Here is a 26,592-nt window from a genome sequence, read left to right as displayed (position 1 = left end):
CCCTTTAGGGAGTAAGTGCGTGCCAGGGAGCCCCTTTAGGGAGTGGGTGCGTGCCAGGGAGCCCCTTTAGGGAGTGAGTGAGTGACAGGGAGCCCCTTTAGGGAGTGAGTGAGTGAGTGACAGGGAGCCCCTTTAGGGAGTGAGTGAGTGCCAGGGAGCCCCTTTAGGGAGTGAGTGCGTGCCAGGGAGCCCCTTTAGGGAGTGAGTGAGTGCCAGGGAGCCCCTTTAGGGAGTGAGTGAGTGCCAGGGGAGCCCCTTTAGGGAGTGAGTGAGTGACAGGGAGCCCCTTTAGGGAGTGAGTGAGTGACAGGTAGCCCCTTTAGGGAGTGAGTGAGTGACAGGGAGCCCCTTTAGGGAGTGAGTGAGTGACAGGGAGCCCCTTTAGGGAGTGAGTGAGTGACAGGGAGCCCCTTTAGGCAGTGAGTGAGTGACAGGGAGCCCCTTTAGGGAGTGAGTGCGTGCCAGGGAGCCCCTTTAGGGAGTGAGTGCGTGCCAGGGAGCCCCTTTGGTGAGTGAGTGAGTGAGTGACAGGGAGGCCCCCCCTCTAGCCGCCGCCGCCGCCGCTCCCCCCCTACCTCTCAGCAGACCTCAGGATCAGCGGCGACCCGACCAGATGTACGAGCGGGCGCTGGACGCACCCGCTCGATATGCGGAAGTGATGTCACTTCCGCATATCAGTGCGGGCGCTGGGTCCTAGCGCCCGCACGATTGGTCGCCGGCTCGCCGCCTGATCCTGAGGTCTGAGACTGTCAGTGACGCGGCGGCTGGAGGGAGCCGCTGAGTCTTGACAGAGGGGGCGGCCGGGCGGAGATCCGTGGCACCCCAGGAAAGATTGGGGGCACGTGCCCCCCTAAAACAGGGCTAGCGACGCCCCTGCCAGTCTCCATTGCAGCTCACTCTCATTATAACACGTGCGTTATGCAACTGACCACTGTGAAACTAGCCTAGGACAATTTGGAGGTAAAGTGAATAATATACCAGTGTATTTTTGGGATGAAAACTAAAGTGTCCGGAGGAAACACATGCAAATTGAGGAAGAACATTATTATTATTATTGATTTATATAGCGCTAGCATCTTCTGTGGCACTGTACAACAGAATAAAAGGTATGACAATACAAAATAGACAATACAACATTTAACATTGCAAGACAATGGTGGATTACAGCTGATCAGTGGCGTAACTAAGGAGCTTGGGGACCCTTATTGATATGGAGCCCCAAAACCTATCAAGGACAACTGCAGTGTCAGAAAGGTGTATTTAGAGTAAGGAAATAATTTAATGCACATATAGAGGTGAAACCTCACAGGTTTGCTTTAACTCTCATACCATCTCCTTCTAAGCTATTGGAGTTAAAGGGACCCTACGCGCGTGCGTGCCATCATGCCGGACGCCTAAAGACTGAACCACACATGTGTAGGAGGCTTACAGCAACCGGTGTGGGGATGCCAGGTGTGCGCCAGGGGTGCACACATTATCAGAGCTGCCAAAAGGACCACGGAAGGGGTGAAGAGGATGCCGGGGGACCTTAGCAGACTACGGGGTTCAGGGTCTTATGTACCCGTTCTGTTATTCAGTGCTGAAATGGTGCTGAACGCATGTGTTTGCCGAATTCAAACATCAACACTAAAAAAAAATTAACCACTCAAGTCTTTCTTACAATTCTCTCAGTGCAGTATGAAAGAAAATTTAAAGAAAATGTTAACTAGTTATTACAAACCACACAGATCATCTGACATACTAATTTCCTTGGATAAAGTGTTAATGAGACCCATTATAGTTTCTTCCTGTAAGGAAAAGGCGTATCTGATTCTTAAATCTCAATGCTAAGAAATGAGTGTTGTAAGAACTCCCATCTGGACTGGAGGAGGCTCTCACATATCTTCCCCAAACCTCCTCATGGAATTCCCTTCAAAGTGAGAATGTTATCAGGTTGTTGTGCATGTCAAGTTATGCAGATAGGCAGATGGACAGATAGCGGGTGCTAATGGGAAGCTAGTCTCACAGCTACATCTACAATGTGAAGCTGGGCTTATCTACCAAAATGCCAGAGCTCTATAGATCATAGCTCACATTTAAGGTGGCCATACACTGGCCCGATTTGCGGCAGTTTCGACAGCAGATTCGATCACTGGGATCGAATCTGCTGCCAATCGTTCGCGCAACACGCACCCGCCGATCCGATTTCCTCCCGAAATCGGATCGGTCCGTCGATCGCGCCGTGCGGGAAATTACCCTCGATCGCCCGCGGGTAGGGAGCGCGTCGCTAGCGGCGGCCGATCCGATCAGGTATACATTACCTGAGGCTGGCTCCCGGGCATCCCGTCCGTCACTGCTCCCGTCATGGCACCTATGGCATCCTCGTATAACTTCCGCTGTCATGCCAGTGACAGCGGAAGTACAACTAGAGGGCGCTCTATTTGAACTTCCGCTGTCACTGGTGTGATAGCTTAAGTTCTATGCGGATGCCGGAGCCGGAGGTGCCACATGACGGGGACATCACGCCCGGGAGCCAGCCTCAGGTAATGTATACCGGCGGGGGGAGCGGCGGCAGCACCACCACAACAGATTGTGATCGGTTTCAGGCTGAAATCGATTCACAATCTGTTTGCAGGAAAGGCAGCCATACGATCCCTCTCTGATCAGATTCGATCAGATAGGGATCTGTCAGCTGGTCGATCTGATGGCACATCGACCAGTGTATGGCTGCCTTTAGTGTCTGTAAATGAGAGTAACTGGAAAGCACCTTAAAGTGTATCTGTCGGGCATAAAATCAATTCTTTATTTTTATCTGGTAAACAAGTAATAAGGATGCTAACCAGGCAATCTAAAAGTTAAAATCACTATTACTTTTCTTGTTGATAAATGATCATTTCCCAGTTTACCTGACTCTTATTTGGTACACACAAAATTTGGTACGCACAAAGGAAGTTGCAGGGCATGCTGGATTGTCCTTTTTTGCTTCTCTACTTCCCCCTGAGATTTAACTAATGCAGTCTGATTGGCTGAAGCCTCTTTCCCTCCTGTTTTCCCCTCCCACACCTCTGTTCCTCTCTGATTGGCCAATATTTCTCATGCTGAGACAATGCACTTTCTATAGTGGAGGGTGGGCAATGCATACACAATCAGGCAGAGGAGAGTAAGGGAGGAAATGACATCAGGATTGGCTTCAAAATAGCCACAATCAAAATGGGAACTGCTAAAAAGTATTTTCTCTTTTTTTACTGTAGAAAAATCACTAAAATTAAAACGTGGACAGTGCAATACATACGTTATGTAAGTAGAGCAAGTATTTATCTACATATGTATGTGTTTTTTTTCTGAGCTAGTATGGCTGACAGCTCCTCTTTAAAACTAGGGATGGTCAAAAGTTCCCATTTCCAATTCCGTGGAAACCTTGTTTTCCCTCCGTGCCAATTTCCGATTTTCCATTTTTCCAATTTCCAAGGTGTATTTTATTGGTCTTTTTTTTTGTTTCAGAGAATCATTCCACTGAAATCATTCCACTGACCATCCCCTAAATATTGTTGATAAATCGTTTGGACATTCCGTATATAATTTCTTACACAGCACCATAAAGAAAACTGCCACAAATCATCAAGTTCAATATATCAGACAATCTGCTCACTGATCTGACATGTCGCAGAAAATCACATGACTTTTAATGTCACATGATGCACTAAAAGTAATGGTCTATGGTCTTTCGTTAAAATTGGCTGGAAAAAATGTGATGCTGAGTTTTGCCATTAATCCGTTAGCAGCTTCAATAGAGTTATCTCATTTGAGATAAGTGCACTGCTTTTCAGTTGACAGAAGTCATGCTGTAAATTCTTGGAATGCTTTGATCTCTTTCTAGTAGCAGAAGAATATAGAAACTCCAAGCAGAAGTCTTTTATTGTCTCACACTGCCCCCTTGTGATAAATGATCATAAATACACATTACAGCACTACTAATCAGAAGCAAGGAAGTGTAAAAAATAAGAAATAAAAAAATGTGCTAAAATAAATTGGCCTGGAGCACTTGGAAGCATCTAAATTGGATGCTAACGGGTTAAAGATTGTTTATGCTATGTAAAAACTTTAAGAGAACTTTTCCAATTCCATTGTAATTTCTCCTTTTGTAGTGAAATGCCCTGGAGGACCAAATTCTCCCACCAAGTAGAGAACCAGAGTGTATAGTTGCCCATGCCTGAGACCTTGAAGTGGCCCATGCTGAGGGCCAGTTCACACTTGTTATAAAAACGTATCCATGGCTCTGTTTTGGGGCCCGGACCAAAACCAGAGCCACAGATACTAATTTAAAAATAGCAGCAGTCTTGACTCACTTTCAAAACGGATCCATGTGCATTCCGGGGATCGATTAGGAAAAACCGCCCCCCCCCCTCACCTGGGTCCCCCCTTCCCTGCTCCCCCTCCAGCTAGTTTCAGTAATTTAAATCATTTAAAATCAATTTACCAGCGGGGAACTTACTTCCCTGCATTCCACCGCTCGCCGGTGGAATTAATGAACCATTAATGAACATTAATGTTCATTAATGGTTTCTCTCAAGAAAAGAAAAAGTTTTATACATCCCTGGGGGCTTCTTCTAGCCCCATAAGCTTGGATCGCTCCCACGCCGCTGTTCTCTGCTGTCTGTAGCTCTGGTATCAGGTCCCGTCACTTCAGCCAGTCGGGGCCAGTCTACGCAGGAGAAGTGTGTCCTCTATGTATCTCTCCAGTGGCTGCTGGAGAGGTACGCAAAGAGCGCACTTCTCTTACGTCAGACTGGCCGCGACTGACAGAAGTGACGGGAAGCGATACCAGAGCTACAGACAGCGGAGGATGGCGGCGTGGGAGCGATCCAATTTTATGGGGCAGGAGAGGAGCTCCAGGTATGTATAAAACTTTTTCTTTTCTTGAGCTCTGGTTTTCTTGAACCTCTAGTTTAGTCTACCTCTGCAGTGGGTTAGATTTTTTTTATATTGTTAATTAAGTTTGTGCTTTTTGAGAGCAACCATTGCCCCAACCAGAGGCATAGCTAGGGTTTTCAGTGCCCAGGGACAAAGACCAGTTTTTGTGGCACCCTCTGGACAAAATAGGGGTGGCTACTTATCATAAATTCATAATGGTTGTGGTCATGGGTGGAGTAAAATGTTCAAATTCTGTTCAATTGCCAGATGTGGCCCTTTCCTTCCTATAGATAACCAAATGTGCCCTCTACCCCCATTCAGACAGCCTGAGGTGCCCCCTTTAAACAGTCAAATGTGCCTCCCTTTAGGTAGCCAGATGTGTCCCCCCTTTAGATAGCCAGATGTGCCCCACTTCTGCTACTTTCAATGCTCCTGCACTCCTCTGCAGAGGGAGGGAGAGAAGCAGGGGCACTTCGAGCAGCCAGCGAGCCGCCTCTCACACACGGGAGTGCAGCAGCAGTGCTGAGCACCTTGACAGTGCTGTGCCTGGGGACATATGTTCCCCCCCTTATTTGTATGTAGAACACAGGCGCCAGCAGGATAAAAGTCAATAACATTTTTAAAAATTGCTTGGAGGAAGTGGTGGGCTTGCCTCCCAAAAGCAGACGAGATCCTGTCTTCATATAAATCAATACATTTATTATACGGTACCCCAAAAACAGTGCAGCGCGTTTCGCAGGCCCAGCCCGCTTCATCAGGCAATAAAAGTGGGGACAAAACAGAATTTCGTCAATAACAGGTGCTACACCTGCTATTGACAAAATTCTGTTTTGTACAGCCCCATCCTGTCACCCATAGGGATTTAGTTTCCATGCTTGTGACAGTAATTGCTCGTGTGTACATACTGTAAAGATACCCATACATCTAGCGACTTAGTGGCAGATTGGCCATCCGATTCGATAATTACTATCGAATCGAATGAAAATAGGTACCGCCAAGTGCATGCCCGATCTATGATGCAACAAATTTTGGGCTGAGAATGTCGATCGGATATGCTGCAAGATGTCTGGCCGATGTGGTCAGTTGGATGCGCGGTAGTAGAGGCAAACGATATCAGAATGAGCGAGGAACCCAACGAAACCCTCAACACTGTCCCTCCTAATGATCCATCCCAGTGCACAGTGCAGTGCACTATACATTAACTTCCCTGGCGGTATACCCTACACAGTGTCGGGCAAGCCGCCACAGGGGATCGCATGGCCTAGGGAGGATTTTTTAATTAAAATTTGTTCCACAGTCTTCAGCTAGCACTTGGCTAGCTACCTATGCCCCCCAAGTGCCTCCGCTCTCCCCCTGATCCTCGCTGCAATACACACCACCTAGGGATCCCGCGATGGCGCAGCCTCCCGATCAGCTCCAGGCTTCTCTATGGGGAGGATCGGGACTGCACATGACGTCATGTCCCAGGGGCAAACGCAGGATTTTTAAGGGGGGGGTTCCTGAAAGGTCCAGAAGCACGTATGTCCCGAGTGCTTCCGAATACAGGTGGCTCCATACTGCCCATGCACAAAAGTGCGCTGGCGTATTACGGAGCTGCCTATCTTTGGAAGTACTCAAGGACACGAGTGTTTCTGAGGGCTTCTGGTAGCAGCAAATGTGAACGGGGGACAGCGCTGGAACAACTCCCCAAGAGAGGAACAGGAGATAGACTTAGTTTGGACAATTCAGTGGAATATGCTACATAGTTTCACATAGCGCAAGCGATACCCATATGATGCAGGGATATATGCATCTGCGGAAGATGTCGGCGCTACATAAATACTAAATAATATTATTTTGCCTCACCAGGATTGCACTTTTATTTAGCTTTCCTGTAAGACAAGAACACACAGTCAGCCAGCCAGCACTAGGGGAAGAGGGAAACAAAGGTGAATGAGGGAGGGCTGGTGCACACCAAGAGTGCTTCTGAGCGTTTTTCAAATCAACAGTGATTTGAAAAGCGCTTGGCTAATGTTACCCTATGTGGGTGTTCCCACAGCAGCGTTGTGATTTTTTCAAAATCGCAGGTATACTGCATGTAGCATGTTTTTGAGCAATTCATTCAAAAATCGCTCTGAAAATCACTTCACAAAATCACACTCACAAATTGCTAGCGATTGCTATTGTCATTTTGGCGTGCACTGGCCCAGAGAGAGGAGTGGAGAAATTGAGAATAGCCCCGGAGATGGAGCAGAGAACTTATCTGCATTGAAGTCCCACATCACACAGGCTACTTGCCTGTAATCGGACTCCTGTCCCTGTCAGTCTCTCACACAAGTCAGAAAGAAGCCCTCCTGGAGTCTAGGGACTGTCAAAAACTTTTTAGCTTGTTATCCACAGTTCCACACCTTATCCACACATGCAGTCATTATAACAATGGGGAGAGACCAGACAGATGTTTGCACACGGACCCTGAGTCCAGGCAAGCTCTGCATCATGCTGTGCATATTTACCAGCTTGCCTGCACTCTAATTTCATCATGTCTGACACTTCTGTGCTGTGGAGAGTCCAGGACTCCATAATCAACATTCTCTCACTGTAGGCTGCATCTTCTTGTGAGGGTTGTGAGGGAAGCTCGGCTGCGCCTCTCATTCTATTAGCTGGAGGGAAGCACCAGAAGTAAGAAGGGAGGGAGAATGAGGCTGTTTATATTATGCGGGCTTCCCTGGCTGAATACACAGCTCAGTGCAGGGGGGAGGTTCCAGACACCCGGAACAGCCCCCTGAGTTCGCCAGTGCGTCCGATCATCGCCATAGCGATGACTGAAGCTAATTGGGAAGCTGCGGCTCGTGGACGGGTGAGTGTTGCCGGTGGCGATCAGGGGGAGCAGATAGGTGCCGGGGGACTTGGGGGCCACAGGTAGCTAGCCTAGTGCTAGCTACGAAGTTTAAAACAAGATTTATTCCAAAAATCCCTCCCTGCAGCCTCATAACTGCGTAACGCCAGGGAGGTTAACTGTCCTCCATCCATACACACGCCCCACCTTGACACGTGCCCCACGCAGGGCCGGATTACCCACCAGGCACCTCAGGCAGCTGCATGGGGCCCTGGTGGGACATACATCATTCAGAGGGCCCAGCTGTCAACCTCAAATTCGCTGGGAGAGAGAGCAGCAATACGTAGCTGTCTGTGTGTGCCTGCCTGCAGGCTGAACACAGCCAGCCGGGCCCCAACTGCTGTGAAAGCTCATTAGCATCTTCACAGGACTTCTGTCTGGGCTGCCTCCCTGCAACTTGCTCTGCTCTGAACAGGGGGCCTGCAGAAGACTGCTACCTATGCTGCACTCACACACCAAGGACAAACAAACTGCTGGAGTGTATTGCAGTCTCTCCTGTCTCTGAACTTCTGACCCTCCCTGGGAGCTGCTGCTGCTGCTAATGTTATCTCCCCTCTTCCAACTTCAAAGAGAAATGCACACAGACACTTGCAGGGACAGTGCCATGTGCCAACTCAAGTGAAAAAAATCATCTCCATTCTCCAGCTGATTGCTCAGGACGGGATGGTCCCATCAATAACCTGCCCAAAAGTTACTAGGAAAAGTGAAGCAGCCAGCCGGGAGGTATGGTGAACAGTGTGAAAGGGGAGAGGCTGTATTTTTTTTTCTGTTGAGTTGCCATGGACAGTTATCATCAAGGTATAATAGTTTCTTGGCATACTCCTTTTTAATGCAAGTCTGAAGCCACTTAAAGGACACCAAATGCGAACTAAGTAGGAAAAACGGGGGGGCATGTTCTGGAAACTGTTCTGATGCCCACCGCTCTCCTCTCTGCCCCTCCTTTCCTACCTAAATGCCCCCGGCAACCTCTTCACTGACATTAGTGCGCAGGCATTGGCCAGCCTACATGCGTCCTACAGTGCATGCCTGCGGCCTGGAGCGCATGCGCATGACATCACAGCTACAGTCCTGGCCAAAAGTTTGCTTCTCATCCAAGGGAGTGGGCTCACTCACAATTTTGCCAAAAAACACAGCCATGAATAAAGAATGGTACCAAAACACCCTCCAACAGCAACTTCTCTCAACAATCCAACAACAGTTTGGTGAAGAACCAGGGGTCGAGTCCTGCGTGAACGCGGGACGACGACGACAACTCACTTTTTTTGGAGAGTGTAGTCGTCCACCCTAGCACCCTGGAGAGGAGCAGCGCAGTGGAGAGAAGCATTGTGCACAGCGTAGGGAAGGGCGGACGTCTTCCCCCCCTTCCTTCACCTCGGGGCTCCTCTTCCTGGCTCTCCCCTCCATAACGATTGCGGCGGTGGCTGGCAGCGGGCATCAGTGTGCGGGACTTACCTCCTCCAGTGTTCCGGCGAGTTGACGCTGTGCGTGCCGCTGCTCTGGTCTTCACTAGACCAGACTAGCTGCATGCATAGCGTCAACTCGCCGGAACACTGGAGAAGGTAAGTCTCGCCCACTGATGCCCGCTGCCAGCCACCGCTGCCAGCCACCGCCGCAATCGTTATGGAGGGGAGAGCCAGGAAGAGGAGCCCCAAGGTGAGGGAAGGGGGGGAAAACTTCCACCCTTCCCCACGCTGTGCACAATGCTCCTCTCCACTGCGCTGCTCCCTCTCCAGCTAGGGGGACACCTGGCTACCGATTATGGGGACGCCTATAGACTGGCTATACTGGGGACACCTATACACCTGGCTACATATACTGGGCACATATACACCTGGCTACATATACTGGGGACACCTATACACCTGGCTACATATACTGGGGACACCTATACACCTGGCTACATATACTGGGGACACCTATACACCTGGCTATACTGGGGACACCTATACACCTGGCTACATATACTGGGGACACCTATACACCTGGCTACATATACTGGGCACATATATACCTGGCTACATATACTGGGGACACCTATACACCTGGCTATACTGGGGACACCTATACACCTGGCTATACTGGGACACCTATACACCTGGCTACATATACTGGGGACACCTATACACCTGGCTACATATACTGGGCACATATACACCTGGCTACATATACTGCGGACACCTATACACCTGGCTATACTGGGGACACCTATCCACCTGGCTATGCTGGGGGCAAATATACACCTGGCTACATATACTGGAGACACCTATACACCTCGCTACATATACTGCGGACACCTATACACCTGGCTATACTGGGGACACCTGAACACCTGGTTACATATACTGGGGACACCTGGCTATACTAGGGACACCTATACACCTGGCTACGTATAATGGGGACACCTATACACCTAGCTACATATACTAGGCACATATACACCTGGCTACATATACTGGGGACACCTATACACCTGGCTACATATACTGGGGACACCTATACACCTGGCTACATATACTGGGCACATATACACCTGGCTACATATACTGCGGACACCTATACACCTGGCTATGCTGGGGGCACCTATACACCTGGCTACATATACTGGAGACACCTATACACCTTGCTACATATACTGCGGACACCTATACACCTGGCTATACTGGGGACACCTGAACACCTGGTTACATATACTGGGGACACCTGGCTATACTGGGGACGCCTATAGACCTGGCTACCTATTCTGGGGACATCTATACACCTGGCCACCTATTCTGGGAATATCTATACACCTGACCACCTATTCTAAGGACATCTATACACCTGGCTACCTATTCTGGTGACATCTCTACATCTGGCCACCTATTCTGGGGACAACTATACACATGGCTACTTATACTGGGGACACCTATAGATCTGGCTAGCTATACCGTGAGTACCTATTTTGGGGAACTGCTGTCAGATCTGTATTTTTGGGAACCGCTGATGCCAGATTATATGTATTTTGGGGAACCGCTGCCAGGTTGTGTATGTTGGGGGACCACTGCTGCCAGATTACATGTATTTTGGGTGTTACGTGTATTTTGGGTGATCCACTACCAGGTTTCACGTATTTTGGGGAACTGCTTCCAGATTATGTGTATGTTGGGGGAACTGCTGCTGCCAGATTGTCTATTTTGGGGAACCACTGCCATATTATCTGTATTTTGGAGGAACCTCTGCCAGATTATGTGTATTTTTGGTGAAATGCTGTCAGATTACATCTACCGGTACTTTTTGGGGATACACTACGACAGAGCTCAAACTTCCCCTGGCAGACCTTTTATACTACTGCTAAGGCCATGTATATTTGGCCCCACCCATGACCACGCCCATGCTATGCTTAACCACGTCCATTTTTGGTGCGCCGCGGGCGCAGAGGTTTTTAAGGTGAGTCCACTCATTTCTTTTTCCAGGACTAGACCCCTGTGAAGAACAATGCATTTTCCAGCACGATGGAGCATCGTGTCATAAGGCAAAAGTGATAACTAAGTGGCTCGGGGACCAAAACGTTTACATTTTGGGTCCATGGCCTGGAAACTCTTCAGATCTTAATCCCATTGAGAACTTGTGGCCATTCCTCAAGAGGTGGGTGGACAAACTAAAACCAACTAATTCAAAGAAGTGATTATCAAAGAATGGGTTGCTATCAGTCAGGATTTGACCCAGAAGTTGATTGAGAGCATGCCCAGTCAAATTGCAGAGGTCCTGAAAAAGAAGGATCAACACTGCAAATACTGACTCTTTGCATAAATCTTATGTAATTGTCAATAAAAGCCTTTGAAACGTATGAAGTGCTTATAATTATATTTCAGTACATCACATAAACAACTGAAACAAAGATCTAAAAGCAGTTGAGCAGCAAACTTTGTGAAAACTAATATTTTTGACAGTCTCAAAACTTCTGGCCAGGACTGTATGTCACGCGAAGGGCGCTCCCGGCATTGCACCGTAGGATGCATGCAGCCTGGCCAATGCCTGCGCACTAATGCCTGACTTTGGTGAAGAGGTTGCTGGGGGACATTTAGGTAGGATTGGAGGGGCAGAGAGGAGAACAGGGGGACAGCTGCCAGCACATGCCTGCTCCCCCCCATATTTCCTACTTAGTTCGCATCTGGTATCCTTTAAAAAAGTCACATACTCACCTATGGAGAGGGACGGCTCAGGATCTTATAGACCCTTCCCTCTCCTTTCTTGGTCTCCTCATTCCAGCGCTGTTCCCCATTCAAATTTGCCACCTCCAGGAGCAATCGCAAGGCTTCGGAAGCAGATGCACTCATGCCCTCCAGGTGCTTCTGAAAATGAGTGGCTCTATACTGTGCATGCACTCCTGAGCACTCACGCATGCGCAGTACGGAGCCACCCATCTTCAGAAGCAGTTGGTGACATTGTGAGTATAATTCCCTGCAGTCTTCTGTCACCTGCTTGACTTAGATTATCCACATGCCTGATCACTTTTTCAGTGGCAAGGGGCCCAATGCCACTGCTCTGCTTGGGGCTCAGGCTTGTCTTAATCCGGCTCTGGCCCCACGTGGTTGCCGGTGTGCACGAGGTCGCACGTGTTACGTCACGTGCTGATGTTACTCGTGGGGCGAGTGTATGGACTGTGCCCAGAGCCAGTGGCGGACACAGACATGTAATGTATAGTGCACTGGGCACCGGGGAGGGGGCACATTGAACATTAAGTGGACAGCGTCGGGCTGGAAAAGGCGGCGCATGGGGCATCAGAAGGCCGATTCTGGATCAATTTCAGTGTGAAATTGATTGGGAATCGGCCTGTGTTGTATGAGCAGCCGACAGATCTCTCTCTAATCAGATTCGATTAGAGAGAGATTTGTCTCTTGGTGGAATCTGCCCATCATCGCTAACTGAAGCTCCACAGAGAGCAGAAACTGGTGTAAATGCTTCTGTGTGCCGTGCAAAGCACAGATTTATACATACACATACACCGTATATATACAGATATATTTTTTTCTTGCTCTACTTTCCACATTCTACAAGTTCTACAAGTTCAAGTGCATCTTGGTTCAGCTTGGCTTGACTTTTGCTGCCCTGATAAAATGCTGAGTGTCTTCTGAGCTGTCCTTTCTGGTCATTTGCAGTCTCTCAGTACCTGACAGATCTCCGGTGATTTGCTGAAAGAATAAGCATGACTGCGCTCCTCAGAGACCACCCCGACCTCCTCTGCGACAGGTGCTGGAATGGAAACATGAAAGGAAACACTCCTGTAATGTGTCACAACTTGCTCTGCATTAGTTTACTGTCAGGCTGCATAACTTCTTAATCTGGGAAATACCAAAGCAAGTGCAAAAGAAAAATGTGATCCATTTTCATCAGTGAACTCATGCGACTCCGCTGGTGCAATTACCGGATTTTTCCCCAGAACGCTGGAAGTGATACTCTTCATGCATTGTTTGTGCTTTTTGATCCAGTGTAGTCGGTTCCTCTCATAAAACAGAATAGGTGCTTATTAGTGTTGCAGAACTACAGAAGTGTTCACACTCTCAATTCATTATCATTAATAGAGTTATTGTCTGCCTTTTCTCCAGTACAATTCATGAATGGTAAATGGTTATGTTAAAAGACAGACTTTTTGTACTGTCACTATTTTACAACAGAGTTTTGTGCAGTGCTGAAAGGGGTTAATTTAATTGTTAAAATGAATAATGTGACTGCAAAAATTACGATTATGCTGTTCAAACCTGGACAGTGCTATCTGAGAAGATAATAAATGCCTACTGAGAGAAAAACTTATGAAAAAACGTGTATTAAAACAATCAGTAGTAAAAAAAAAAAAAAAAAAAAAAAAAAAACAATCAGTAGTTATTATTTTCCATTCATATAGCACTGGGCTGGGTCCTTCGAAAACACAGCTGAGCCAATAAGGATGTCAGCTGTGGAGCTGGCACAGTAGCACCTGCAATATTCACCTTCCCTGTCTCCAGAGCAGGCACAGTAGTGGCTTTCAGGCTCAGGCAGAACTAGCCGAGCCCAATCGGGTCCGCTCTACTGCGCAGGTGTGAGTTGGCTGCATCAGGCTAGGCTATTTCCTCCTTAGCCAGTGGTAGATAAATATTTACCTTACCAGTGTTCAGGGGCAGAAGAGGATGTGAAGCCTCATTAGGATCCAGAGGCTTTCCTGTCCTGAGGTAAGTACCCACCAGGTAAGTAAACCCAGGGGGAACTGGGATTTACTCCTTGGACTAAAGTGCTGCAAAGCAAGGTAGGAAGCCACTTAGGCCTGGTTCACACTATACACATTGTCGTGCACATTCTTCAATGCCACCCACTGTGCACTACTTACTGTACGCAGTGGGCGGCATTGAAGAAGGAGACCTGTGACACGCACGCCTGCCACGCTTCGACGCCTGGAACATGGAAGGAAGAGGTGAGTAATTAATTCCCCGCCCGCTTCCTGAATTCAATCACTGACGCTCATGATGCTGTCATATCTGGAGGGAGGAGCGGGGAAGGGGAGCCCCAGGTGAGAGGGGGCTGGCCTCCCTCCCCACCGCTGTGTGCCCAATCCTCCTTCCTGCGCTGCTACCTCCTCCTGCTGACCCGGCCCCCCCACCACGGCCAGCCTGGCGCTGTCCCCTGACTTGGTGCTGCCTGAGGAAGACGCCTCACTTGGCATCATGGATCAGCCAGGCCTGTGTGTATCCACCAGTGTAGGCAACCCTGTGTTGAAAACAGCCTGCAGCCCGGAACAGATAACAAAGTGTCGTGTATCCCCCCAGTGTCGGCAGCCCTGTGGTGATCACAGCCTGTGGCCCTGGACAGATGACAAAGTGCTGTGTATGCCTCAGTATAAGCAGCCCTATGGTGATCGCAGCCTGCAGCCCTGGACAGGTGACAAAGTGCCGTGTATCCCCAGTGTATGCAGCTCAGTTGTGATCACAGCCTGCAGCCCTGGACGGATGACAATGTGTTGTGTATCCCCAGTAAATGCAGCCCTGTGGTGATCGCAGCCTGAAGCCCTGACGAGTGACAATGTGCCGTGCAGCCCCCAGTGTATGCGGCCCTGTGGTGATCGCAGCCTGCAGCCCTGGACAGATGACAATGTGCCATGTATCCCCCAGTGTATGTGGCCCTGTGGTGATCGCAGCCTGCAGCCCTGGACAGATGAAAATGTGCCATGTATCCCCCAGTGTATGTGGCCCTGTGGTGATCGCAGCCTGCAGCCCTGGACAGATGACAATGTGCCATGTATCCCCAATGTATGCAGCCCTGTGGTGATCGCAGCCTGCAGCCCTGGACAGATGACAATGTGCCATGTATCCCCAAGTGTATGTGGCCCTGTGGTGATCGCAGCCTGCAGCCCTGGATGGATGACAAAATGCTATGTATCCCCAGTGTATGCAGCCCTGTGGTGATCGCAGCCTGCAGCCCTGGACAGATGACAATGTGCCATGTATCCCCCAGTGTGGGCAGCCCTGTGGTGATCGCAACATGCAGCCCTGAACAGATTACAATGTGTTGTGTATCCCCCAGTGTGGGCAGCCCTGTGGTGATTGCAGCCTGCATCCCTGGACAATGTGCTGTGTATCCCCAGCGCTGCGTAATGTGTTGGCGTTTTATAAATACAATAAATAATAATAATAATAATAATAATAGTGTGAACATCCCTGTGACAAATTCGCTGCATGCAGCATATCGGGGGCCATTGCGTTGTGATTCTCATTCTATTGAACAATTGCAAATCATGGTTTAAATGCAAAATTTAATGCTGCAAATTTGCGATTGGTTCAGATTTGCAATCACAAAATGCAATCACCTAGCAATTTGTAATGTAATTGTACAGCGTCTGTGCCAGTGGCGTAGCTAAGGAGCTGTGGGCCCCAGTGCAAGTTTTACATGGGGCCCCCCACAAGCACTCTATACATAACAATTGATACGACGCACCAACACCTGCAAAAGACAACACAGTGTTAGGCCAGAAACCCACTAGGAGCAATTTTCTGAGCGCTTTGCAATTTGAAAACGCTTGCTGATGCAATGCTATGGGTGTGATCCCAATTGAGCGATTTGATTTTATAAAAATCCCCCATAGCATTGCATTAGCAAGAGCTTTTTCAAATCACTAGCGATCAGAAATCGCTCCTAGTGGGTTTCTGGCCTCAGAGGTGGAAGAAGGGGATGGGAAACAGCTTGTTCATAATTGATTATTAAAGCATTTATAAAAGTGATCATTACAAGCACAGGACAAAATAAAGAGCTTATACTGAGGTTGAGGGAGGGCCCTACTGTCCCAGGAGCCCCGGTGCGATTGAGACATCTGCAACCCCTATTGCTACACCCCTGGACTGTGCTCTAGGATTTTGTTTAATACCGAAAATGCATCGCGATCGTTTCAACAATGCTGAATGCAGCACTTTTACGATTTTAACCAAATTGTAACGCATGCTGCAGTGTGTATACTTGCATCAAAATACGCAGACTCAGCTCTTTGCTGTCTGATCTATGGCGGTAAGCAAAGTGCTGAAAACCCCCCAAAATCACCCAAGTCTGAACTAGCTCTATGCTGCCACAGGCTCTACACTTGCTTCCCACTAGAAGGATTCCTAATGTACTACACAACCATAGTGACAGGTGAATGCTGATAGGGAAGAATTACTTCCCTTCTGCAATTAAAAGTACCATGAGCAGAGGAACAAAATGGAAATCTGAACTTACCTGGGGCTTTCTCCAGCCCCCCATAGCCTGGAAGTTCCTTCTCTGTGCTCTGGCTGGTGGCTCCGTTAGGTGCGCGACTCTGGCCGCAGTTGTGCGCAACAGTTCATGCGCTGCCCTTCCACTCACCTGGCTCGATCACACGCCTATAGCCGTAATCATCTAACAGAGTCACCAGCAGGACCACGGAGGGAATCCAGAGGACGTCGAGGAACTTTGCAGGCTACGGGGGGATGGAAAAAGCCCCAGGTAAGTTCAGATTTCCATTCTATTTCTCTGCTCAGGATCCCTTTTAACGGGCACGAGAGAAATCGCCGCCGGGAGTCTTGGGCGCAGGATACAGCCGATACACGGCTTACCCTGCTCCTACACAAGTCCCGGTGGTGTTCATTACACTTCCCCCTCCAGGTCCATGTGGATGGTGGGGAATGATGTAATTTGGCTTCCAGCTGTTGCTGGTGGCCAAATTACAGTGTTTTAAAAGTAACTTCAGCTCCGTCTTCTGACGGCGTCAAAGTTACTAACTGTGCGCCGCTATAACCTTAATTCCTATTATGGTCTATGGTGGCGCCGACTGCACCCAAATCTCCTACGCTGCAATGAATGTGCTTGCCTTTCACACAGTCTGTAATTCTGATAGTAAAGGCAGGCATTAGCAAAATAGAAAGAAATGAAAATATTATTTGTTGGTTTGTTTCTTACATACAGCGCCACAGAATATGTTGGAGCTTTATAAATGAATAATAATAACAACCTTCAGCAAACAAGACATACAGTGTACTGTATGTTACTGTAGCACAGCACTGATAATGTGAATGAGCAGAGGGCAGTGATCGGCTGAAGTTTCAGGAGTCCGGAGTAAAGTGAATTTCCTCATCCATCATCCGTGAGCCAGTACAGCCAGAAGCGTCAGCACGTCGACCAATGCACTTTTCTGACAGCCCCAAGAGACAAGCCTAGTCTCCTCCATCCAGAGCTATCCCATTGGGAGGATCTGAAACTTGAGACAGCATCTGTTTTAGCCAAATGATTGGATCCTTCACCCAAAAACCCTCCCAAGAAAGCGTGCTGGATGTGTGAGATGGCTTGGAGCTATTTAGGAAACGATTGGAGGAGTCTGCGAGCTCCCTCCCCTCCTGCACTTGACTAGTAGCTATTTACAGCACTTTGCAAGAAGTCCACGCAGTGCCAGTGTTCTCCAGTGCATGGACTCTCTCACTCTATAGCGCTCGCACCATGCTATAGGGAGCAGGCAGCTGGGCTGGGCGTTGTGCAAACCGTTACTCCAAAGCTCTCACATCTGGCTGGCCAGCCTCCTCATTACTGAAAATGCCACGATCCTTCCTGGTCAAGAAACACTTTAACTCCTCCAAAAAGCCGAATTATGGAGAGCTGGACAATCACACAGGTAACTGACACAAGTCACCTAGCGCAACCCGCGGACTGCTGCACAGTATAAAGACCTCAGTACTTTCTTTACTGTGGAACTTGTTCACAAGTGGTAACTTTCCGGTTAGAAGGCTATTATGTTGCAACTGGCAATTTTCTTCATCTATACTATTCCATGTCCTGATCCTTTTTCATATAATACATTTATAATACTTTTCACTGATCTCACTGGTGATGTGTTCTGAATTCTATGTACATTGTTCTTTCTGGGATACATCGATTAGATCTCAATATTCAGGCACTACTACTTGAGTTTATTTTTTGTTTTCATCTTCTAGTGCTCATGTCTCCATTCATTTTTTTGTTATTCTACCTGAGCTTCAGAATCATTTTTCACTGTCACTACTACTTGTGTCTTATTGTTTTATTTGTTCCCACCCTCCTCTAGTGATCATCTCTCCATTCCTCTATGAACGATATCCCGTGTCGATGATCCCTCAGGCAGACATCCTCAGCTCAGTGGCCTACAGCCCTATCACAGTGTGGACTAGCCTGCTCCCCCCTACCCTTCCCGGAGACCTGTCACCCCTGTCAGGATACCCTCCATCACTAGGACGGGGCAGTCCACCTCCTCAGTCTGACACCTCATCTAAAGACCACAGTGGCTCTGAGAGTCCCATCAGCGACGAGGAGGAGAGGATCCAATCCAAACTTTCTGACCCCCATGCCATAGAGGTGGAAAAGTTTCAGTGCAGCCTGTGCAGCAAGACCTACTCCACGTTCTCCGGCTTGGCCAAGCACAAGCAGCTGCACTGTGATGCTCAGGCTAGGAAATCGTTCAGCTGCAAGTACTGTGAAAAGGAGTACGTGAGTCTGGGGGCTCTAAAGATGCACATCAGGACTCACACGTTACCCTGTGTGTGCAAGATCTGTGGAAAGGCTTTCTCCAGACCATGGCTATTGCAAGGACACATCAGAACTCACACAGGTAACAGCAGGCAAAAGCCTTACTAGATGCATTGATTGCTTGTTTCTCTAGAGGTAAAAGTGTGGAATATATAGTTGCGTAACGTTATGCAGACTCTATACCAGATGAATTGTAGAAGTGTGGAGAACATACCATTCAATCGTCTTCATTTTTATGGTGAATTAATGTCGCTAATGTCACTTAACTTATGAAAGCTCCACAAGTCCTGATTTTACCCATGTGATTGGAAATATATTGATTAAATGTGACTTTGTAGTGGATAACAACTCTCTTTTAGATCCGCTATGTCCAGTCCCTCAGACCAGCACAGGTGCACTTATTGCACACCTAACTGTAACTCTCAACTGGCATTTTCTGCCCAGTTATCCATAAATAGTAACACTTTACCTATGTACCATAAAGTAGTATCTAAGCTTACTCTGCCTATTATGGTCTGAAGTTTGCACATGGGGCCTGATTCACAAAGTGGTGCTAACAGTTAGCACCGTGGTGAAAAGCCCTTTATCACGCCTAAACTCTGTTTAGGCATGATAAGTTTAGGTGTGATAAGTTTAGGTGTGATAAGTTTAGGCATGATAAGTTTTTAGGTGTGATAAGTTTTTAGGCGTGATAAGTTTAAGCACCAACTGGGTTAGCACCGCAGTGCACAGCTGATCAAAAGTTTTGCGCTAGCAAAGTCTGGTGCACTTTGCATAGAATTTAATGGCGCTGCTTTGCGTGCGGGACTTTGCATGCGATCTAAACTTATCTAAACTTATCATGCCTAAACTTATCATGCCTAAACTGAGTTTAGGCATGATAAAAATGGTTATCACGCCTAAAGTCTTTAACTGGGTTATCACCGCTTTGTGAATCGAGCCCATTGTGTTGATTTTAATTTACAACTACAAATGGCAATGATAGTCTGCCCCTGACAGTTGGTCTGCTTCAGTTATGAATTGCTGGGTAGAACGTTTTATGTTCTATAAGGTCTTGCTGTAAAAGAAAATTGTATGCTGCTAGGTAGCTTGGCTTGAAGTATTTTTAGTGTGTGCTTCAACTTTCTCTTCAGCATTTTCCCAAATCTTCTTTACCTGCCCCTAACCCTAATCCTTGTTATCAATACCTAGCCTTCATCACCCTTGTCAATGGGTAGTTCTAAACCTCCTTACCGACTGCAGGCCCCAACCTTAAATTGTCAGTTCCTAACCCTCCTTATTAGCCCTAAACCCTAGCCCTTATTGTCCTAACACCTAAACATACTTATTGAAACCTAAAATGATGAATTCGTATTGGTGCTAACCCTCCTTAATGTCACCTAAACTTAATTATCCTGGTTGGTGCCTAACCCTAACATTCCAACACTTGCTAAAAAGGCTAACCTTCTACTATCCTCTCTCCTGAACAACCCTTCTTTTCAGAACCTAACCCTGACCTTCCAAAATGTTTCAGTAAGACTAAACTAACCCGAAAGCCTGGTACACACTTTCAATTATGATTGGCCAATCACTGACCAATTTTATCACCTCTATGTAGTATGAGGATCAACAGTTATAGAATATTCTGGAGGTGGTAAAATTGGTAAATGATTGGCCAATGATAATTGAAAGTGTACTAGGCTTAAAGCCTGGTACACACGTCCAATTTTGTTTGGCCAATGATTGGACGATTTTACCACATCCTTGTAGTTTGAGAGCTTACCTACACAATATGCTCATAGTTTTCAAAATCTGTGAACCCTCATACTACATAGAGGTGGTAAAGTCGGTCAGTGTTTGGCCAATCAAAATTGGATGTGTGTATGCATCATAAAAGTGCACGAATAAATAATATGTTGAACTGAATGAAAAGGTTTGGCACAGTTTGCACCAAAATACACCCTGAGCCAAACTTCTCCCAATGCCCACAACAAAATGCATGCTTCACCTAGCAACCAAGAAACAAGCCTATGACTGAGTGTTATGCAGTTCTGTTCATTCTTTTGCTGAGCCGGATGTGTCCAGGTAAAACAGTACAGTGGGCAGAAGGACTGTGAATATGATAATGCACCGTATGCTGTGTGCAGTGTTATTTTGTTAAACTATAATATAGCAGTGTATTGATGCAAGCATGTTACATACTGTAGCTCTGGCTGCTCTCAACTGATGGGAAACTTCTTATGGTTCGCTATAGTCTTCATATTTTATTTGCATTGTTTAAAGAAACCTCATTGCTTCTTTTACTGACACAGGATGATTATATGCCATTAATCTTTTTAAATGTATTATGTTTTTTTTTTTCAGGAGAAAAGCCATTCTCATGCCCACACTGCAACAGGGCTTTTGCGGACAGGTCAAATCTGAGAGCCCATTTGCAAACCCACTCAGATGTGAAGAAATATCAATGCAAAAGTTGTTCCAAAACTTTTTCCAGAATGTCCCTACTGCACAAGCATGAGGAGTCTGGGTGCTGTGTAACCCACTGACTGCCTGCTGTCAGCACATGGTGACCAATCAGGACTTTGTTTTAGCTCACTCGCGCTCACCTATCAGGACTTTCTGAGCTCTTCCACACTGACCAATCAGGACTTTGTTAGCTCACTCGTGCTCACCTATCAGGACTTCACACTGACCAATCAGGTCTGAGCTCATCCAGGATTCCTTCTGCACAGCCTGGGGACAATCCAAAGGTATACCAAAGAATCAAGGCAGACCTTGTCTTATCATGAAATGTTGGGAGAGATGAACAAGATATTTCAGGTCCTCAGCAATGAAGCTGAAGGCTTATAAGAAGCAACTCTTTATGACTCTTGCAATATGACAACAGCGATAAAAATCAGATTACTGCCTAAACCATTTCAACCCGATAGTATTTTTTTTTTCTTTCACAATGCCTTAATTTAGTGTGCTTATACTCAAAGTATGTTTGAAGTAACTTAAAATTAGGCTCTGGTCAAATAATGCAATGAATCCGTATTACTAGCCTTTGTATAGGATTTTGCTTCTGTTCTAAACTAGAAGCTTATTTCTGTCACTATTGTGTAGAAAGAGATAATGCCTATCTAAAACTGAAGGGGGGGGGGGGGGTATGCACTATAGTGCCGTAAGCAGAATAACGTGCATAAAGTCTGACTGCATTATGAGTATAGCCAAATGCCATATTTTACATGCAATGTATTACACTCTGCTTCTCGTGCGCAGGACTACGCACGCTATTCTGCTTAACGCAATCTAGTGCATACACCCCGTTGTATCTGAAGATAAAGACAAGATATATAACATTTATATCCTGCTTTTCTCCTGGCAGACTCAAAGCACCAAAGCTGCTGCCACTAGGGTGCGCTCTCTAGGCAGTAGCAGTGTTATGGAGTCTTGCCCAAGGTCTCTTCACTGAATAGGTGGAGGCTTACTGAATAGGAAGAGCCGAGATGCTATCCCTGGGGTCCTGTGTCAGAGGCAGAGCCCTTAAAGAGACACTGAAGCGGAAAAAAAATATGATATAGTGAATTGGTTGTGTACTATGAATAATTACTAGAAGATTAGCAGCAAAGAAAATATTCTCATACTTTTATTTTCAGGTATATAGTGTTTTTTTCTAACATTGCATCATTCTATAATATGTGCAGATTACACAACACTCAGCATTCAAAATGAGTCTTTCAGAGCAGTCTGTGAAGTAATGACCTCTCCTCTAGCAGAGGAAAAGTAAATAGTCCAGGAACAGTTGAGATAATAAAAGTCAGATAACAGCCCTCTCCAGGACTAACTTAGTCGGAGAGCTTAGTGGCTTGTTTGCATAGAGATAACAACTGGAGTTTCTCAACTCTTCCTGTACTGGAAACAATTAGACTGATGTATCTGATCTTAATGTTTTATTTCTTAGCTGTGCTACACATACAAATCATAATATCATCATTTTTTTTTTGCTTCAGTGTCTCTTTAACTAGTATACTACGCAGCCCTATAGCGTATGAACTTTACTGAGCCATATTATCCAACTTGCAGACAGCTGTTTATCCTTTCACCAGTGCTAGTTATTTACAGACATGGTAAAACAGAAATGAGCCAGAAGCAGCTGTAGTTTGCAGATTTTATTATTCAAGACTTGAATTAGGGATCTACAGGGAGTGTACAGAATTATGCCTGGTACACACTATGAGATTTTTTTTTCTCAGAGTTACTGCCATCGATCGATCATTTGCAACATGTCCGATCTGATTTCCAATCGATTTTCCGTTCACCTCTTTTGTAAATCGATCCAAAATCAGATCAAACATGTTGGAAACAATTGATCTGGCAGTAAATCTGCCAAAAAATCTCATTGTGTGTACCAGGCATTACTTTACAACTATAGCGGCAGTTGGTCAGCATTAATTGTTCAAGGAGAATTCAGCACACACTGCAGCGTGTTTACAGTAAGTATAAGCAAAGTGTTATGCCTGTTACACATCATGCAAATTCCCATCGGGGGTTGAATTTATTATTTCCAATAGGTCCAATCTGATGTCGGATTTTCTGATCGATTTTGTATACGGTAGAAGTGATGGGAAAATTAATCATAAAAAGCGATCAGGAATCAAATCGGACCTGTAGGAAATAATCGATTCGCCCAGTCTGATGGGAAATTGCATGTTGTTTGCCAGGCATGACAGCTGATATTGTACATGCTGAGGTTGTCACACCTGTATCTTTAAAGAGGAGTAAAATAAATAATACAAGTATATTGCATCATTGATCAGAGCCTCATGTTATGTTATGTTAAACACACTTAAGTATAAATGTCTTAACTTAAAGAATAAGCATAGTTCTAATGTAAATATGCCAGTTCTACTTCACATGACCAGCAAAGCAATTATACTTCATTACTTATTTTGCTTTTTAAATGCCTATCAGAATTAAAGATCGCGCCACAATAACAACAGTATGCACTGCTATGGGTATGCTCGCTTGTCTGAGGGTCTGAGTATACTGGACTTTTGTCTAATTTAGGTTGTTGTAATACGTAATACCATCACCTGTGCTCAGATTATTGGTTACCAGACCTGATGTGCAGATCCCAGAACATATTAGTAATCTTGTTACACACAGCCAGTGGGGGAGAATCAGCAGGCAGACTCACAGTGGTGTGTGTGTACAGGCTGCCGGTAACGAGAAGTGCTTGTAAATTGGAGACAATCAGGAAAACCTAATGCCTGATACACACCATGCAATTTCCCATCAGATTGACGGTCGAATTGCTTTATTTCCAACAAGTCCGATCCAATTTCTGAATGTTTTTAGATCAATTTTCCTATCACTTCTATACAAAATCAATCAGAAAAAATATTGGAAATCAGATCTGTTGGAAATAATCAATTCGGCTGTCAATCTGACAGGAAATTGCATAATGGTACCAGGCATAAGGTAGTTATACAGTATCTCCAGTTTTAATAGGGTAGGTGTTCGTTTTGGTAAAAACACTGAATCCAGAGAAAATCTGTCAGAATCAATGTCAGAATGATGTTTACCCGAATTTCCAAAAATCTATTTGTATATGGTTAGCTTTAGATCTCTTTGGCAAAGCAAAATCAACAATGGATTATACTTGCATTGCAGAATTATTCAGGATATAACTACACTTCTCTTTTTAGTCATTTCTCTGAATCTCAGGTGCCTCTTCAAAAATAATTTTATATGTTCAGTTTTTGCTGTGACAATCAAAGCTTACAAGACTCAATCACAAATGATCAAACCAAATGTAAGTTCTACCTAGTAGAGCCCGTGCCTTTATACACTACACATGCTACTTCTATCCACACAGCAAAAACTGACGTTTTACATGAATGGGAGGAAGTGCAAAAAAAAATGAGGGTTATAGACATGTTCACTAATCTCTTGCACAAAAGAACCCTCGGTGCCTTTTTTTTATAGAAATCTATATAATAATTGTGTAAATATGTGAATATACTGTAAATGGCTATATTTTTATATGTGTCTGCGTGTAGAGGGCGCCGCTGCGGGCAGCTCTCACTTCAACTTGAAGAATGAGTGGAATGTATGTGTTTTCTAAGTTCGTTTTTTATGAAAAGAAATAAAATAAATTTTGGATATTTATTGCGTCTCTTCTTATGCTTAGGCCGGGTGGAGCTGCGATTAAAAGTGATAATCACTGTAAGAAGTAACGTTAATGTGCCCATACATTTCTTGACTTGGTAATTGATGGACCATCCAATTCGATAATTATTATCGAAACGGATGAAAATCGGTACCGCCAAGTGCATGCCCGATTGATGATGTAACCAGTTTTGAGCCGAAATTGGTTGCATGTATCGATCGGACATGCTGCAAGATGGTTGTGGTTGAATGTGTGCGCAGTGGTAACAGCGAGCCATATCGGGACGAGTGACGAAACCCGTCGCTGTTTCCCCAGTGTATAAATGTACCACACCCCCTCCTCCCTAGTGTGTGCATTTATACATTACCTGTCCTTTGTTGCCCACCGCGTGGTACCCATCCATCTTCGGAAACCTGCGCTCTTCCAATAGTGGTATACACATCGCCAGTGCATAAGCCAGTGCATAACATGTGGTGTGTGACATCACGTGCTGTATGCCGGCGGCATGTATGTCACTAATGGAAGAGTGAAGGGTTCCAAAGAGGGATGGGCACAGAGTGTTGGGAGCAAAGGACCAGTAATGTAAAAATACAAAGGGGGGTACATTTATACACTAGGTGGGCAGCGGCAGATGTAGCAGACTCAGACGATTCCCGAGAGATTTCATAGGGAAATCGTCTGTGTTGTATGAGACGCCGACAGATCTCTCTCTAATCAGATTTGATCAGAGAGAGATTTTGTTCTTGGTCAAATCTGCCCATCATCGCTAGGTGTGTGGCTAGGTGTAGTTTAGAATGACATGGTACTGTAAAGGTGGCCACACACCATACAATTTTTTAACAACGCCTGGTGCTCTCTAAGGTGGACGTCAGAGTGAGCCGCGTTGTGCAGCTCACTCTGGCGTCCGTGATGCCGTGATGCGCACTCTTGGACGCATGCGGCATCACGTGGTCCCGCCCGGCCAATCGCCGCACAGAGCGGCCGCTCCAGGAAGTAAACACTGCACGTCACTGAGTGCGTGCAGTGAATATTAATTAGCCATGTGCTTGGCCGCTCTCCGCTCCTCCCCAACATTACTGCGCATGTGCAAGCAGTGTAACGCGGCTCTGCCGCTTACAAAGTACTGCATGCAGTACTTTGTCTAATGGCGCAGCATTACTGTGTAACGCAACATGAGCACTGTGAACAGCCCATTGATTTTTCATTGCTGTGCGGTGGGGGTGCGTTACAGGCTGCTCTAACGTGCGCCTGTAATGTCCCACAGTGAAACCAGCCTAAGACTACCCAGTTCAGTGTGAGGGCGCCGGGTGTCATGCAGAGCTTTAAATTACCTGATGCTGCACTGTGCTGCTGAAAGGAAACATAGATTGCGTTCTCTATTTAAAAAAGAACCCCTGGTAATATCTTCTTGCGAGCAGCCGCTCGCGCGGTTAGCAGAGCAGCTTCCAACGTCACCTGTCTGGTGACGTATGCGCTCCACTGATGACGCTCACGCCTGAAGAGATTGCCGGGATGTATTGTGGAGAGCGCACGTCACCAGTCAGGTGACCCCGGAAGCTGCGCTGCTACCCGCGCGAGCGGCTGATCGGAATAAGCTATTACAGGTTTTTTTTTTAAAAACAGAAAGTGTGATCTATGTTTCCTATCAGGGCACAGTGCAGCATCAGGTAATTTAAAGCTCTGCATGACA

General features: G+C 46.4%; 1 protein-coding gene across 1 annotated transcript; it reads left to right on the top strand.

Annotated features, from left to right (window-relative positions):
* Positions 1 to 17,617: 17,617 nt before the first annotated feature.
* On the top strand, positions 17,618 to 24,897 carry LOC137518910 (zinc finger protein SNAI2). The gene is made up of 3 exons (XM_068237363.1): positions 17,618 to 17,882; positions 18,312 to 18,851; positions 21,113 to 24,897. The coding sequence occupies exons 1-3, from the start codon at positions 17,804 to 17,806 to the stop codon at positions 21,292 to 21,294; spliced, it is 801 nt and encodes a 266-aa protein (XP_068093464.1). The 5' UTR covers positions 17,618 to 17,803; the 3' UTR covers positions 21,295 to 24,897.
* The last annotated feature ends 1,695 nt before the right edge of the window (positions 24,898 to 26,592 follow it).

This window comes from Hyperolius riggenbachi, chromosome 5 (assembly GCF_040937935.1).
Source record: "Hyperolius riggenbachi isolate aHypRig1 chromosome 5, aHypRig1.pri, whole genome shotgun sequence".
Lineage (NCBI taxonomy): Eukaryota > Metazoa > Chordata > Amphibia > Anura > Hyperoliidae > Hyperolius > Hyperolius riggenbachi.
Note: the sequence above shows the minus strand (reverse complement) of the source record. Positions and strands in the feature narration are given on the sequence as shown.